General features: G+C 39.9%; 1 protein-coding gene across 4 annotated transcripts in view; it reads left to right on the top strand.

The window, feature by feature from the left end:
- The window catches only part of LOC105475828 (phosphodiesterase 1C), a 619,857-nt gene extending 609,520 nt beyond the window's left edge, over positions 1-10,337 (top strand). For 3 of the 4 annotated variants that reach the window (XM_071094997.1, XM_071095005.1, XM_071094998.1), the window contains exon 19: positions 7,945-10,337. In XM_071094997.1, coding sequence (XP_070951098.1) covers positions 7,945-8,114 — 170 coding nt within the window. In that variant the 3' untranslated portion in view covers positions 8,115-10,337. The remainder of the gene's footprint in view (positions 1-7,944) is intronic. The other variant, XM_071095004.1, reaches the window with a different exon arrangement.
- The last annotated feature ends 8,108 nt before the right edge of the window (positions 10,338-18,445 follow it).

Raw genomic sequence — 18,445 nt, 5'->3', positions numbered from 1 at the left:
ATTGTGCCCAGTACATAGTATCAGCTATCATAATGGTTTTACCACAGCGGTTCCTGAAATGAAAATCACAGGCTCAAATCTCATATTGTCCCATCCTCAGTGGAGCTCACGTTAACATTCCAGTCCCTTGCAGGTCAAAACTCCTGGATGGTTTTTGTGCATTTTTATAAGGGCTTTCTACAACAAACAGATGCTGATTTTAGAAACAGAATGTATAGTAGAATTTTTTCCTTCATGTAAAATAGCATTTAAGTGGCAATAAATGATTATTCTAATTTTGTTAGTTTAGTATATGTGGTTTGGGGTGTGTGTGTGTTTGCGTGTGTGTGTGTGTGTGTGTGTGTGTGTCTGTGTACACATTGCAGATAGAAAGTGTCTATAGGAGGAAATGCTTTTTCCCAAGGTCATATCATAGCATTATGTTTGAAAGAGAAAAAACACAGATATCCAACACTTATTTTTGTTTAAAAGTAAAGCTGCCAATATTGGAATTTACTCAAAAGCTCCGAGTAGACCAGATTATTGCCATTTGAGGTGATGCTCACCTGAAGAGGTTCAGAAAACCTCCACCTGAAGATACTGCTGCACTGCAGTGTGGGGTTCTAAAGGTCACACTGAAGTCACAGCAGATTGAAAGAACCAGGACCAGTGCTATGGGAAATCACATTGAACTCAAGGGAATGAGGCCAGACCCAAGCGTGGATGAGGGCTAATGACTGTTCTCTCTGGATTGCTCTCACTTAGTGGAAAATAACAGGATATACTGGGTTAATGACTTGATATAGTATGATGTGATAATAAATTAATTCCATTTTTCTGAAAGCATTTTCACTCTGTAAGATGCCCTTGATAAAAAGGAGCTATTTAGTCAAATAAACTTGAGAAAAACTACATGCTATTGGCAGTTCTCAGGGATTCTAAAGAGATGTTAGTATTATTTAAGGTACTGATAAGTCCTGGTGTGAAGACACTAGTTTAACTCAGTTAAATTTCATTGAGGAAATGCTCTCCCCCGCAACCACACCTATTACACAGCTTTGATGAAGGGCACTTTGGTTTCCAGTAGACTAATATAAATAATCCTAATAACTGTATTTGATATATTAATAAATTTGAACCTCTTTCCTGGAGAAAAATAATTCTGTGCAACTGTTTCCCATACCAAAACAAAAAAGTAGCTGCCAAGAAAAATGATCAGAGAGAGAGAGAAAGAGAGAATGGAGAGAGAGAGACAGAGAGAGCGAGAGAGAACAAAAGATAGACTGGTTGTGGCAGTGAAAGGGGAGAAAATCATAGACACTTTTGGGAGAAATTGTTATGTTTATGAAAAAGAATTAAACAATCGAGAGTTAAAACTCCTAAAAGAGCATTGCTTTTATGAAAATCAAACATGGAGCATAATTATAAAATAAAGGATGGTGATGTGTCAATTTTTGGCTTGAACGTTTGTTTTTCTAAGCATGTTTAAAAGTAATATAGACAATAACTTTCCCAAGTTCAGGCTCTGTGCTGAGATATGTGCCTTTGTCAAAATCTTCTTTCACTAATAGGATCATTTTCTCCAAGAAAATTGTTCTAAGAGATGAGGCCAGGCTTTTTAAAAGTATCCCAAGGGGATATGAACAGACACTTCTCAAAAGAAGACATTCATACAGCCAACAGACACATGAAAAAATGCTCATCATCACTCACCATCAGAGAAATGCAAATCAAAACCACAATGAGATACCATCTCACACCAGTTAGAATGGCAATCATTAAAAAAATCAGGAAACAACAGGTGCTGGAGAGGATGTGGAGAAATAGGAACACTTTTACACTGTTGGTGGGACTATAAACTAGTTCAACCATTGTGGAAAACAGTGTGGCAATTCCTCAAGGATCTAGAACTAGAAATACCATTTGACCCAGCCATCCCATTACTGGGGATATACCCAAAGGATTATAAGTGATGCTGCTATAAAGACACATGCACACATATGTTTATTGCGGCACTATTCAAAATAGCAAAGACTTGGAATCAACCCAAATGTCTATCAGTGACAGACTAGATTAAGAAAATGTGGCACATATACACCATGGAATACTATGCAGCCATTAAAAAGGATGAGTTCATGTCCTTTGTAGGGACATGGATGCAGCTGGAAACCATCAGTCTCAGCAAAATATCACAAGAACAGAAAACCAAATACCACATGTTCTCACTCATAGGTGGGAATTGAACAATGAGATCACTTGGACACAGGAAGGGGATCATCACACACCGGGTCCTACTGTTGGGGGTAGGGGGTTGGGATAGCATTAGGAGATATACCTAATGTAAATGACGAGTTAATGGGTACAGCACACCAACATGGCACATGTATACATATGTAACACACCTGCACGTTGTGCACATGTACCCTAGAACTTAAAGTATAATTTTAAAAAAGAGGAAAAAAAAAAGTATCCCAAGGGGAAGAAGTGTCTAACTTGCTGATAATCAACCATTTACTTGTGGTGGGGGTGGGGATCCAGGTTTGGTTCTTCTCCACTAGGGGTGGGGGATTGTATGACTGCTTCGATTCAACTGTATGACTGGTTGGATTCAGCTGTGGGAAGTGCCTAGTCATTAAAAGGAGGAGGGTCAGACCCTCCCAATAGTTTAGGTATAGCCAGGCAATGAATGAGGGCACCCTCAGAAGGCCACACCAGCACCCCAGAAGAATGGTCCACATTAAATGCAAGATGGTGCCCTCATGCCTGGCTCTGGTGTTTTGCTCTGTCACCAAGTCACAATCCATTGCAGAGGGGAAAAGTAATGCATGCATACAAAACAGCAATGTACGAAATTTTCCTTTATCCCACATTTTGAGTGAGGGTGACAGCAGCCATATAAGTATTTCCACAAACTCAGTGGGGAGCCGATCTCTATCAGCAGGTTCAACTCTATTTGCAGTGACTCTAGTGGCAAGGAGAGGTTTTGTTCTGACAGTCAGAATTCCAGCAAACAGTAAATGTTTCTTCATGCTGAGAAGTGGGAAATTCAATAATACTTTGGCTGAGTTCCTGCTGAGTAGTGAAAATAGAATGAATGCGGAGAGGGACTGTGACTTGAAGAGTAGTGAATCAGCCGGCCCAGACATTGCAACAATCCGCTTTTAAGCTGAAGCCCTCTCCCCTTTCTACACCATTCTCCAGGGTAACAGCACTGTTTTTATGTTTGTTTCTAGGGAATTTGATGCCATAATTTCTTGTTTGCCCTAAGAAACAGAATTAAACACTCTGAGATCGAATAAACAAACCTATAATAATATATAGAAGAATATATATTACTATGCCACAACAGAGTCATTTGCTGCAACTCTTTACTTCATGTTAGGATATTGCAATAGGTAAAGTTAGCATGGATATCAAGGAGCTTGTAGCAATGGCATCATTTATACCTGAACACTTTTTTCTTCTGTGAGTGAGTCAAAAGTTTCGGAGGATGTTATTAGAATGGAAGCCCTATGAAGGCAGGGATTTCTGTCTGTTCTGTTCACTGTTATATCAATAGCACACAATAGGTACTCTAAGAAGTGGGTGAATAACTATTGATCTGTAGGCTGTGAAAAGTGTACTCCGGCAGGGCGCGGTGGCTCAAGCCTGTAATCCCAGCACTTTGGGAGGCTGAGACAGGCGGATCACAAGGTCAGGAGATCGAGACCATCCTGGCTAACACGGTGAAACCCCATCTCTACTAACAAAAATACAAAAAACTAGCCGGGCGAGGTGGTGGGCGCCTGTAGTCCCAGCTACTCGGGAGGCTGAGGCAGGAGAATGGCATAAATCCGGGAGGCGGAGCTTGCAGTGAGCTGAGATCTGGCCACTGCACTCCAGCCTGGGTGACAGAGCAAGACTCCGTCTCAAGAAAAAAAAAAAAAAAAAAAAGTGTACTCAGCTATGGCTCGTCTGAGATGTCTAGTACTAAGGTCCAAGGTGAACTTGGTTTTACTGATTTCTCTCAGGTGTGATTTTGTAGAATAACTGATAGATGATTCTATAGAAGAACATTTTTACTAGTATGTTTCTTTTTTAAAAAGTTACATGACTAGAACTTGATCATCATGAAAAATTAGAAAGTATAAACAACCAAAGAGATAAAATAGTCATGTTTATGCTACTCAGACATAACCACTGCTATGATTTAAATGTATGTTCTTCCAGATTTGCCTATGCACATATGTTTATATCTAATAGTAATGAGGTTAGATAATATATCCTGCTTTTTCACTTAACACTATTACATGAACCTCTATTTTTGTTAGTAGTCACCTGTATCATCTTTCCATAGTATCACAGTAGCATATTCTAAGAATGGACCAGAATTAACCAATTCCCTCTGATTGTTCATTTAAGTTGTTTCTCATCTTTTGTTCGATCACAAGCACCATGCATGTCCCTGTTATTGGAAGAGATGTGTAGAGCTGGTTTTTCACAAGGAAGCCTCAGGCATTGGACAGATGTGTCCCCGACCTTGGCCCTTCCAGCAGATCCACTATGTGTCCTGCTTCTGCACTGGCTCTTTCAGTGACAGTCTAGGAGCCTCCAGGGAGAGCCAGTGAGCAAGGGTTCAACTGGCTGTTTCCTCGCACTTTTCGCCTGGTTATTACATGTCATCTGTTTTTGATGATCATTTGGCTTGTTTTCACCTTTATTCATGTTTACATTATCTCACTGACCAAACACTTTCCAGCAGAACCTAGAAGGGATGAAGGGGGGGCTGGCGCAGAGGGGAGCAGGGGGAGGACAAGTCAATGAGTACTTTACCTTCTGTGTCTAGATCTGCAGATTTGATGCTATCCTTATTATTATTAATTATTATTATTATCTGAAGTTCCTGCTTTCTTTAAATTTCCCTAGTTGTTACCTGGTGTCATTTTTCTGTCCCAGGATCCCATTCAGGATAACCTATTACTTTTAGTCATCAGCTTTACTTAGACTTTTCTTGGATGTGACAGTTCCTCAGACTTCCCTAATTTTTGGTGACTTCGACAGCTTTGAGGAATACCTATTAGGTATTTTGTAGAATATCTGTCAATTGGAATGTATTTGATGTTTTTCATTATTAGAATGGGGTTACATATTTTTTGGGAGGAAGACTCCAGAGGTAAAGTTCTATTTTCATCACAAAATATTAATTTTTATCACATGCTAATGGTGTCAACCTTGAGCTCCTGGAAGAAGTCATGTTTACTAGATTTCCCTACTATAAAATTACTCTTTTATCTCATATTTTTATTTACTTATTTATTTATGAGAAGGAGTCTTGCTGTGTCACCAAGACTGGAGTGCAATGGCGCCATCTTGGCTCACTGCAACCTCCACTTCCCAGGTTCAAGCAATTCTCCTGCCTGAGCCTCCCGAGTAGCTGGGATTACAGGTGTGTGCACCACCATGCCCAGCTAATTTTTGTATTTTTAGTAGAGATGGGGTTTCACCATGTTGGCCAGGCTGGTCTCAAACTCCTGGCCTCCAGTGATCTGCCCGCCTTGGCCTCCCAAAGTGCTGGGATTACAGGCGTGAGCCACTGCACTCAGCTTGTCTCATACTTTAGTCTGTACTCTTTGGAAGGATGTCACTTTGTCCAATCCATACCAAGGGCTCTTTCTCCTTAAGGGAGGTGTGTATATACAAATTATTTGTAATTCTCCTGTATAAGATGTATAAGATATTTTTCTATTCTCCCACAATTATTTATTTATTTATTCAATCATTTATTTATATCAGTGTGGACTCATGGATATTTATTTTACACTTTGGGTTATAATGCAATACTGCCTTATTTATTTTGTTGCTCAATTTGATTCAATTTTGGTCATTCAGTAGATCTTTCATTCAGGGCTCCTTTGTCTATTGTGGTATTTGTTTTTTTGTTTGTTTGTTTGTTTTTTGAACACTTCAAATGTTCTGGCTCTACAAGATGCTTCAGGTGCTTCTTGTATATTTTGTGTCCTAGTTCTAGACTCAGTCATTTCTACAAGAAGCCCTGGTTTCTGCTATTAGCAAATGCCTTTGGAAACGAAGATCAGGGTAGTAGATGTGCTTATTGCTGCTGAGACTTCTAGATTTGTAGTGACTTCATCGGTCCTAGACCCCCTTCCCTTCAGCTGATAGAGCAAGAAAATATATGTATGAATGCCAACTCATGTACATACACATATCTATAAATATTTTTATATATAATCACCTGTATCTCTATTAAGCTAAATATTAATTCATAGTGATATCTCCAAGTTCATTACCACATGGACCATTCTAACCTCCTCCAACATTTCTCACCATCCACCCTCTGTTTACATAATTGTAGAATTCCAGTATACAGGTAGAGTGGTCTGAGAATTGATAACCAATAGCCCCATGGGAAACAATTTTATGAACTAGAATAGGGTGCTTGTGTACAGCTTCTTTGGCCTTTAGTCTGCAGATTCTGTTCATATACAAGGTTACTTTGATGACCATCTTGTCCCCGACTCTTCAGTAAGGTTGTTTCCTACATTGGCAATGCATTTACATTGTCTTGTTACAGTTTGCATTTCATTCTAGGATTCCTCTGACCTCTTAGTGTTTTTTTAATTTGCATACATTAAGGATTATTCTATGTGCTATAAAGTTCTATGGGTTATGACAAATATGTCGTGTCATATATACACCACTACAGTATTGTATGCAAGAGTTTCACTGCCCTAGAAATTCCCTGTGCTTCACCTATTTAACCATCCCTCCTCTTTCCAAACCCCTGACAATCACTGATCTTTTTTATTATCTCTATAGTTGTGTCCTTTGAAGAATGTCATATAAGTGGAATCATATGCTATACAGCCTTTACAGACTGACTTCTTTCACTTAGCAATATGTATTTAAGATTCATTCATGTCTTTGCATAGCTTGATAGTTAATTTGCTTTTTATCACAATGAATAATATTCCATTGTATAAATGTATCACAATTTGTTTATCCACTCAACTATTGAAGGACATCTTGGTTGCTTCCAGCTTTTGGCACTTATGAATAAAGCTTCTACAAAAATTCATGTGTGGGTTTTTATGCGGACATACATTTTCCATCAATTTGGTAAATACCTAGGATACACAATTGCTGCATTACATGGTAAGACTATGTCTAACTTCATAAGAAATAGTCAAACTGTCTTCCAAAGTGGCTGTACCATTTTGCATTCCAATCAGCAAGAATGAGAGTTCCCATTGCTTTACATCCTTGCCAGCAATTGGTATTGTCAATTTTTGTAGATTTTAGCATTGTATAAGTGTGTAGTAGCATATAGTTGTTTTAATTTGAAATTCTCTAATGACACAAGTTGTTGAGTGTATTTTCCTATGCTTATTTGGCACATGTATCTTCCTTGGCGTGAAGTCTGCTCAGGTATTTTGCCCATTTTAAAATTGGGTTGTTTCTTTTTCTTGAGCTTTAAGAATTCTTTTTATATTTTGAATACAAAATCTTTATCTGTGTTTTATAAATATTTTCTTAGTGATGCACTTTTAATTAGCACTTGGGGATTGAGTACCACTTTCCAACACTAAAAGCTTACATACAATGCTAAATGCTATTAATGATCTACCTGTGTTCACCCTGTTTGCTTTCCTGTTCCCAGAAATGACCGCAACGCTTCCTCTCACTCCCTTAACCCCATCCATTCATTGTCAAAGGACCTTTATGTACTGCAGTCCTCACTGTGTATCTCTAGAAATTTCTTTCCTTTGTTTATTTTAACTGAATGACCAAGGTGGTAACGTGCTTATTCATCTATCTGCCATAAGGTTTCCAGGGAGAATCCAACCTGCTTGTTTCCTGGTTTTGGAGGAAACAAATGGGTTTAGAGGAAGTTGCTCACAATATTTAGGTTGTGGCATGTTGTGGGTGAGGTTAACCATTGTCTGTCTTCCTTTCCATGGCCTCCAGTCATCAAGCCTCCTTTGCGTCATTTTAAACGCCCTGCTTATGCATCTAGCTCCTATGCACCTTCAGTCACAAAGAAAACTGATGAGCATCCTGCAAGATATAAGATGCTGGATCAGAGGATCAAAATGAAAAAGATTCAGAACATCTCACATAACTGGAACAGAAAATAGGCCGAGGGGAAGAAGAGAGGGAGTGAAGGAGGGTCTACCTATCTGCTTCTCAGCACCCACTGGCCACAGCAGGACACACCTCCAAGACCTTGGAGGCTGTTGGGGCAGGTACTATCCTGGTTGACTCTACCAAGTTGAAATGAAAGTTGACTCTACCAAGGTGAAATGTGATTTTCTTCTTTGTTGTTCTTGTATAGACTCATCAATTGCTGGATGTGGGATCAGCCCAGACTCTAGCAACAAACTAGCAAGAGGGGTGTGTTTATGGTATAGGTCTCTAAAAGTATAAATTGGACCAAAATTAAAATGATACAAACTTAAAAAATAAAATAAAATTCCTCTCATTGCCACTTTTTTCATCTATAAAATTATTTGCCCCCAAAAGAATATTGGTTTAATAATCATCATATTTAAGAAATGCACTGCTAAAAACTTATTTTCCAATTTTAAATACACCTATTTAAAATGTAAATACACTTATTTAAAATTCAAGTAAATATGTAACTATCAAAGTAAATGTATTCAAAACAGAAGCTGTGCTTCTGAATGTAAAAATATTAAAAGGAAGAGAAGACTGATGAATTGTTATATTCATGGACATTTCAGAATTCACGCTTACAAAGCAAATCGAAGTTAAAAAAAAAAAGACTTCTGTGCCCCATGAAAATTGTGCCTCGTGCCCAATAACCTCATGTACCTTTAAGAATCTGAAGACTTTCAGGAGATGCATTTGGCTTCATTTTCCTCTAATCTTTTACTTCTACCCATAGTAGATGATACTAAAAATCTTGCCTTAAAGACTTCAGGTTTGAGAGTCAATGCAAAAGATGTCAGTTTGATTTTGTGGTCCTAGGCCAAAAGGGTGTAAAATTCTGAGCCTAGTTTAAATTCTTTATTTTCAGATTGTTCTGGACTGAAAATAAAGAATTTAAAGTAGGCTAGAGATGCCTTTAAGTTACATTTCAGATCCTCTTCACAGCATGCTACATATCTAAAGCCCTTGGGATCCTGATTGCTCTCACAGTTGTTGGTGGAATCCACGGCTTTATAACTCACCTCTTTTCATGGTGGCATTTTTAGCCCTTCTGTGTCTCTCCCTAGAATTTTTACTTTGGGGCTAAAATCACAGAAGTAGCAAGGAAAGGCTCAAGACTAGAGATAGCTTTCAATCTCTTCAGAAATAGCCTGGTGCAGTGAGAAAACTAGGTTTGTTTTCAGGCCAGTCTGATCTGCATCCTATTCTATCTATAACTAATTGCAGGTCCCTGGTCAGATGGCATAATTTTTTGACGCCTCCATTTGCTTAACTAGAAACTAGGATTCATAATACCCACTCTGCACTTTGTATTGAAGATTAATGATAATGTAGGTTTTGGTTGCTGTGGCTGAGCCTGGCCAGTAATAGGTGCACAACCAAAGTAGCTAAGAGCATTTCATAATCAGGATGAACTCTCCAGGACAGCCCTACAAGGAAGAAGCTGTTTGTTCCCAGATGGCCTCGACCTTCGAGGCTTGATTGTAAAGAGTTTAGTGTTGTCTCCTTCTCTCATTCCCTGCAGTTCATTTCCAATAAACCTCAGTTATTCAAGTTGAGCAAGTTCCAGAATTTAGTGCCCACCATGCTATTGAGCAGTTTATTTATAATACGCTTTATGATGATACTTCAGAGAAATGCAATTGCTATACAAAAAGAAAAATCATTGTGACTTTTTGTTAAGGAGGTGATTGCAATTCTTAACTCCCTGACTGGTGTCTGGGTTAGAAGACCCTTCTGCAGGCTGGTAGTGTCTATTCCATCTGGATTAGGTTAACTCAACAGGTAATTCCTATCTGTTTATAGACAGGTACTTTAGTGCTTGCTGCGCAAAGTTATTTGGCTACACAATGAGGAGGCCCATGGGAGTAGTAACCCCCTCAAATAATGTTCCCCATCTGTCTGTCAATACCTTCCATCTTAGGTACTGAGAATTTAATGAGGCTGTGTTTTCTTGGCTGTGCTTCTTGATGTTGGAAGCCATGCTCCCGGGGAAGAAATCTCCTTCTGTATTCCTTTCTCCTAAGATGTGAGTTTTTTTCAACCTTTGCTAATATTTTAATGGAGCAAATGTACAGATGTTGAGATTTTGCATTGCTTATAAAATGCCTACCATATTTTTTGCATGATGGATTGTATAGAAATACAGATTATATTCTTACAGCAAATAAAAAGATGCTTTTAACAGACTTTCTTGTATGTGAGCCATTTTCTTCTCTGAAATTCCGGGATGTTAGATGTTAGCTAAATTTGCTGCTGTTCAGCCCTGAATATCTTGTCAAGGTGGACAGTATAACTTATCCATTTCAATTTTCTTCCTTACTGTATAGGTGATAGTTCATTTTTTAACCTTTTCCTCCCTATACACCCAGTAAATAAATTTGTTAATATAAATAACCCATAATCGGGGTTAGTCAGTAGGTAAGCACCTGTGTTATCAACTCAGTTTATATCATTCCAGACTAAGCTGTCTTGCTAGTGGTTAAGAATTGGGACTTTGTCCAGCTACTTGGTAGGCTGAGGCAGGAGAATGGCATGAACCCGGGAGGCAGAGCTTGCAGTGAGCCAAGATCTCGCCACTGCACTCTAGCCTGGGTGACAGAGACTCTGTCTCAAAAAAAGAAAAAAAGAATTGGGACTTTGGAGTTTAGAAAAACTTACAATTAAATCCTAACACTGCCTTTTGTTTGCTCTGGGAGCTTTACTAAATTGCATAATATCTCTAAACTTTAGTTTCTTTAGCTGTAAATTGAGAATAATAATACCTGACTCATTATAGCACAGGGCTGGCCTTACAGCAAGGGTTCAATAAATATTAGCTATTATTTCTTGGAGACACAGTGGAGTATGGTAAAAAGAAGTTAGGCCCTGAGTTCAAGAGTAATGTCCGTTACTAATTCCATGACATTAGGTACATAATCTTAAACTTTAGTAAGAAGGAGTTAATTTCACCATGTATTTCCCATTTGGCTATTCCCACAGGCACCAACTTCTGACATCCCCACCTCCAATAATTTCTCCACCTGTATCCCCACGCCCTTGGTCTCCTTGGGCCTCCATCTACTGTGGCTGTCTCTTGCCCTCATGACTGACTAGGAGTCTCCCACCACCTCCCTGTGACTTACTTCCTGCAACCACTGCCCTTCACTCTGTTCCTATTTACCCTATCTCCTTCTCCACACACAATTGCTTTATTCTTCCAAATTTCCACTGACACAAGTCAACTGCAGAGAGCAGACTTTTCCTAAAGGTTTAGGATGATAGCGCAGCAGAATCAACTATTTAAAAATTTAAAAATTAGGGCCAGACATGGTGGCTCATGCCTGTAATCCCAGCACTTTGGGAGGCTGAGGTGGGTGGATCATGAGGTCAGAAGTTCAAGACCAGCCTGTCCAATATGGTGAAACCCCGTCTCTACTAAAAAATACAAAAAAATAGCCGGGTGTGGTGGCACGTGCCTGTAGTCCCAACTACTCAGGAGGCTGAGGCAGGAAAATCACTTGAACCTGGGAGGCAGAGGTTGCAGTGAGCCGAGATGGCGCTACTACACTCCAGCCTGGGTGACAGAGTGAGACTCAGTCTAAAAAAAAAAAAAAAAAAATTAGACAACAGCGACCACAAAATATCAGCCCATCTCCCTTTGCGGAGGATTTCTCACAGGCTGTGGATTCCTGAGGCACAGATTTGTCTCCATCTTCTCGCCCTTCTCCTTCTACCAAGACCTATTCTCCTCCCCTGTTGCATTCAAATTCCTTGAATGTGCAGGATGGTCCGCTTCTCATCCCCTACACCACCGCACGTTTTCAAGGCATAGAAACTCACCACATGTTTTCAGCGCCACATATTTTCAAGACAGGTGAGCTCACCCTGACAAACAATGGGCAGTGACTCTGGGTCTCACTCCTATAAGCACAAAAAACCCACAGCAGATTTGAAATGGCAGTTTTTCGCTTTAACAAAATCCAATCCTTAGGGCAAGACCAATCCATGTAAGAAAAGAACCCTACAAATATGTCCTTTCCTCTTCCACCATCACCTCTCCTGCCCACCCCACTTGACCCTGCCCAGGAGTTCTGCTTGTTTATTTTTTTTTCCCGTTCAGTTATAATATCAGCCTCACAAAGGTAGGGCAGTGACTTTCATTTATAGGAGATTAGAGAATGAAATTCTCTTGTTTTCCTACCTTTTCCTTCTGCAAGCCAGTTAAGCCTTAACACGAGCACATCCACCAAGCTTTTGAAATAGAACAGACACTCCAGCATCCCTCTGTTAGGATTTCTTGTCCCTGCAGGATAGAAGGGGAGGGTAGAGATGGTTGATAGCCAGTATTTTTTAAGTCTAGGATTTTCATCCAAATCTCTGTTCCTTAGATGAAAGGCCACTTACACATCAGCAAGCTTTCAGTTTGTTTTCCCATTGGCTGCAACTTCACATGATCATTTATCTTCTCTTTGATCCATTTTCAATTTAAAAGAAATCTCTGTTGGAACAACATGCTGATTTATTGAGAGTCTGTCAAATTAGGTTGGAACTGGGGATGCCCTGGGACTGAGGGTGGGAGTGGGTGAAGGCTTCATGACTTGGCTTCCAAGCGTGGCCCTGATGTAGCCTCAAGTGCCCTCAGCAAGGCCAGTTGAGGCAAGAGAAGGCCCTGCATCGTAAATGGTGACAGTAGGCCTTTGCTAGTGGTTTTATTTTTAAGACTGATCTAGGAGACTTACGAGTATTCATTATACTTTTGTTACATTCACAGAACATGAAAAGCTGCTTTTGGGGAATAACAAGTGATAATAACTATGGAATACTCTCCTCATCTGCATATTTTAACTTTACATGTTCATATTTTAACTGCATCTTTAACTCATAGTGTTCAACTTGGGTTCTCTGTGAATGTTCAATGGCATGCTTTGTTTTGTACACCTGAATAAGAGATTCAGCTGAGCCAAGCATATAGAACCACTTCATCTGGATCCCAGTCATTACGGAGACAATTCATTTATGGTCATTGCCCTTTTAGCAGCATCTCTCATGATTCACTAGGTAAAGGAAGATTCCAAACTTTTGTAAGACACAAAGGTAAAAGGATACTAAATAAATATAACAGGAGAGAAAAAAATATGTGATCGTGAAACTGCCTTTGCAAAATTATGACAGTAAGAGAAATCTGACATAGTTGACTCCCTCTTGCTTCTGATCTCCAAGCTGCCCTTAGTCATTCCTGGGTGTAGGCTAAGCTAACTTTGGGAGAAATTTAGTGTATAGTTTAACTTGAAAGGGAGGATGATAATAGTCCCTCCCTAAAACTAACCCCTTCCTTCCTCAGGGACCAAAAACTGCCTTTGTAAGACTGAAGAAAGGCCACAAGGACAGGATTATGGGAGGAGCCTGAACTCTGCTAAAATGTAGGCACAGTTTCTATAATCCTTTACTGCTCAGGAGTCATATGGCCAGAGGGCACAAGATTTGTGGCTTCCCCAAGTGCTCCTATAGATAACATCACTATCCTCGAACCCAAGACTGATTTTTTTTTTAGATGCTTTTCAGACTGACCCCACCTGGACTTGTGACTTCTAACACAACTAATCCTGTGGCCACACCCAGGGGGCAGACTTAGTGCATGAGGACCATTTTTCACACCCTTATGATCTCATCCCTAACCAATCAGCAGCACCCATTCCCTAGCCCCTACCCACCAACTTGCCCATAAAATCTCCTGACCTCAGAGCCCTGGAGCCTTCAGGGAGACTGGTGTAAGTGATAACTCCAGTTCTCCAGTGTAGGCCCCCCTTGTGTCAGTTAAACTCTTTCTCTACTGCAATGCTGAGATCTCAGTGGATTGCTTTTTTTCTGTGCAGCAGGCAGGAAGAACTCATCGGGCAATTACAATCATAATGGGCAACAGTTTGAAATGATAGAACACTGCTCTAGCATAGTCAGTTTCAAAATCCAGGTAATAATTTTTGAGACTCTACCAGGTCCCTGGCACTTTAAGATATGCTAATATATTTTTTAACTCTTATAATAAACTTTTGTGGGAAGACTTACTGTCCTTATTGCTGATTAGTCAATGGGTTACATTTTTCAGAAAGTTTGCAGAACTAGTGAGGAAAGGTAGAAACGAGGTTCTCACAGAACAACATGGTGTACCCATGTTGAACCTGGTGTACACCTTTGTTGAACCTGCTCACTGGCATCACGAGTCTTTCATACTCAGCCGTGCTCCTGTCATCCAACATAGAATTCAGGACCAGCGGCAATGGTATGATTCTTCTCAATACTCAGGATTGTTAGTTTCCCCCTCCCTCTTAGGCTAGGATTGATTGTGTCCTCTATTGAACCCATGTTATGAAGCATGAAGAAGACTTACATACCTTTCCAGGAGAAGAGCTGACATAACTACCTACACATCTGGACCTCTGGCCTCCATGCACCATTGCTCATTGGATGTGTCTCCCCCACCTCTCATCAGTTAATCCAAATGGTTGGCTCTTTCTCCAACTTGTGACTTTTTTCCCTGTCCTCTCATTTAGGACATGTCAAAAGCACAGTCCATGTGGGAAAAAAAAATTCCCTAATTGTTGTGTTTCTCACTTCTGTGGATATCTGACTCTACGCCATTCTCTTATTCTTCCCTGAAGTCTCAGAGCTATATTCTCATGTTTAAAACCTGTTTCCCCCACTGACCCATATCCTGTTTCTACTGCTGAAATATATTTGATTTTTTATAGAAAGTCAACAATGGAATCCAACCATTTTGGATAGATATCCAAACTGCCAGAGCACAGTGATGTTTCCACAGGCCCATTCCCCTTGAACTTTCTGAATCTATCAATTTGTCCTTGTCAGTCTCTCAGTCCTGTACCTGCACTCCCGACGACCTGCTGGACTTCTTCATCGGAGTGTCTTGGAGTGCTAAAAGTGTCACTCCCATATTCTCCTGCAGTTCTCATACTGTCTTCTCCCTGATGTCTATATTTCTGTTATTGCTACTACCATTTTCCTAGTTACTCATTCTCAAAGACTTTATCTTTTATATTCCTCCAAATCCATCTTCACATTTGTCACTGATTCTTCTCTGGGATTCTGCTTGTACCTCTAGGTTCCTTCCTTAGGAATTACAGCCCTCCATTGCAAGAGAGATATCCCCTCTCATGTCAGACTCCCCCTAGAGCCAGAAAACCCACCTCCGGTGACCAGTGTCAGAGGCTTTATCAAGAGAAACATGAAGAACAAGTTTTCCAACATGTGCATTCTCCCCTGTTGGAGGAGTGTGTCCACTCCTGTCTCATCCAGAGGGCTTCTCACAGAGGGCTTCTCTCAGTCACTGAGAAGACCCAGTACCTGTCAACGAGAAGCAAACACTTTACAGAGAGATCTGGGTACTCCTGACACCTTGCACAAAGGTCTCTCTTTTCTCCTACTCCCCTACCATACTCAGCATAAAGAGATCAAATGAGTACAAAGCATTTGAATTCAAACATTCTAAGCCAAAAAGACATAAATATCACCAGACAATTCTGTTCAATAAATAAATACATGGGGAATATACTAATTTTCAAAGGACAAAGTTTCTCATGAAGTGATGTCTATTACTTATTACTATTTTGCACCACCTACCTTCACATGGAGCTGCTTGTTGACTGAGCCAGGTCTATTCTCATTTTTGTTCATATGGCTTAATTTTCATGAAATTTCTTTTACTTGCCTTTGGAAATCTTAGTTGTTTTCCTAGGCCCCGCATAAACTTTCACCTTCTCTGGGACTTGGTCCCTGATCTCCCCAAGTAAAAGTGGCCTTTTGCTGGGATTAGTCCTCATAATACTCATTTTACTTATTTGAGACACTTAAATCATTCTACCACAAATTACATAGATCTTAGTGCTTTCCAACTATATTATCATTTCCTAGAAAGCAGGGACCATCCCATTTCTTTTTCATACTGTATCCTCTGTAGTGATCAACATAGTGCTTTATATAAAACAGATCCTTAAAAATGTAATGAGAGGCTGTGGTACCAAATGGAACTAAGATAGGGATAGAAAATGTATAAACTCAGGGAAAACGTTACCACTCTTCATCTCCCACTTCCAGCAGACCATCACTAACTTTTCTCACGAGGCTCAGAAATAGTCTCAGAAACTTGTCAACACAGAGCTCCAGGCAATTGGTTCCGATCCATTGGAGTTTTCATTCTGTTAAAATCAATTAGTATCCATAGATGAAGAGAGAGTATAGTTTTGCCTTTATCTTAATGCTCTGTTGTGCTGATTAAACATCTCTTTATGTGCCAAAATCTCACTTCATCCAGATAAATAAATTTGTGTTTAAAGATTGAAACGTCTTTTTTTTTAAAAAAAAAAAAAAAGCTACTTTGCTCTTCATATATCTCTGCTATATTTTTAAGACTCAAAAGCCCCAGTGAAGAGAGGAACACAGCTCCAGCCCTTAGAACCTTTCCTTAGAAGTAGGTAATTTGTCTGAACCTTTCTTTTCCTCAAACATCCTACCACGGAAAGTACTGTGGTTTCCCGAATTTTGGAAACAAATATCAGAGTGTGATCTCACCATTTACTAAACTAGGCTAAAATGCCTTGGGAGATGTTGTGTGAGACAGCACAGTTGTGTTTTCTATGAACAGCCTCCCATCTGAAAAGAATTTGAATGTTAATAAGCCACATACAATGGTGTCACTGAAAGGGCATTGTGCCTTGATCATTTCTAGAAATGAGGTTGAAGCCATGATGATTAAGTGACTCAAAGGTTTCTGTCGGCACACAAAAAATTACACTGGTTTATTTAATTTGATGGACTCAAGCAACAGAGCACACCTGACTTGCTCACAGTCACTTCTTAGGCTGCACTGCCACCTGGTGTCCTGTAGAGGCATGAGTTTCAGGGAATCCATGGTAGTTTTTAGCCGGATGAATATTGAGTCTTAGATTTCGAAAGGGCAAATAGGTTGTGAAGCATACCATTTTCATTCATTACATTTTCGTATAGGTTTGTTCCTTCATCAAACATAAGGATTAGCTTCTTGAAAAGTCATATTGTTTAGGGGTGTGTGTGTGTGTGTGTGTGTGTGTGTGTCTACATAAACAAACCTTAATCTGTGAAGAAAATAGAGCTGGGGGAAATAGTGTGAGAGGAACTGTAGAAATCATAGTAAATATAATAAAGACAGAACTCTAAATAAAAGACAATATCCATGATATTTTATACATGGAAACAAATAATAATGACTAAGACACTATTAATTTCTATTTATTAATCTTAGTATGCTAATGCTGACCCAACTTCCATTTCTAAGGTTGTCCCCCGCCTGTCTCTTCTAGAGAAGCTGAAAACGCTAAACACTCAACTTCCCAGTTGTCCTACATCTGGGGGCAGCCTCTTCCAGTTCTCCTTTTCCTGCCTGGAGTGCCCACTTGAGCCTGGAGATACAGCAGCCCATGAGTTCATGACAAGCATGGAAATGAAATCTGACATGCTCTATGTGGCAGAGCAGAAAGACTGAATGTGCCTGGGCTCCGATTAGATTACTCAACTGCTAAGCCAGCCTTGGCTGACTTCTTGGGAGTTACTACTGTGTGAGAAAAATAAACCCCTATTTCTTTAAGTTGCTGTTAAGTTAGTATTTCTGTTGTTACTCCAGAAGCCAGTTTCTAATTAAGTAGAAAACCCTGCTTCCCTGAAATTTGAGTGAAATGCTTACACATTAGTTTTATTTTACTTTTTTGCAGAACAGAATTGGCGCACACACACACACACACACACACACACACTGCATCCTCCAGTGAACTTCTCAATGCTGATGTGATTTTATGACTTCAGTCATTGACAGCATGGTTCTAGCTTCCTCTGAAGTTGGAACTGTCATTTTTTCTTACACTCCTGTTGACTCTCCTGTCTTACTTGTGGCAGGACTGCAGCCTCAGGCATCTGAATGACAGATAAGCACATTCCAAGGAGGGGGAAGAGTGGAGTAAAGATCACACACTTTTGATCTGAAGAAGGCCCATGTTATGGTTGCAGAGTGAACAATTGGGAGGCTGGCATAAGATGAGCCTCTCAGGATAAGCAAGGGCTGCATCATGTTGGGGATTAGACTTGATATTAAATGTAATGAAAATAGTTTTTACAAAAACTTAGCAGGATCCCAGCAGGATAAAAGTCATATTTCACAAAGATTGCTGGGACTGCCAAATGGAGATGGGTTAGTAGAGGGTAGGAGAAAAAATTAAGAAGTCAATAACAACAACAAAACCATAGAGATAAGGAGGAATTGAGGCCAGACTAG

This window comes from Macaca nemestrina, chromosome 4 (genome assembly GCF_043159975.1).
Source record: "Macaca nemestrina isolate mMacNem1 chromosome 4, mMacNem.hap1, whole genome shotgun sequence".
In the NCBI taxonomy this organism is placed as follows: domain Eukaryota; kingdom Metazoa; phylum Chordata; class Mammalia; order Primates; family Cercopithecidae; genus Macaca; species Macaca nemestrina.
Note: the sequence above shows the minus strand (reverse complement) of the source record. Positions and strands in the feature narration are given on the sequence as shown.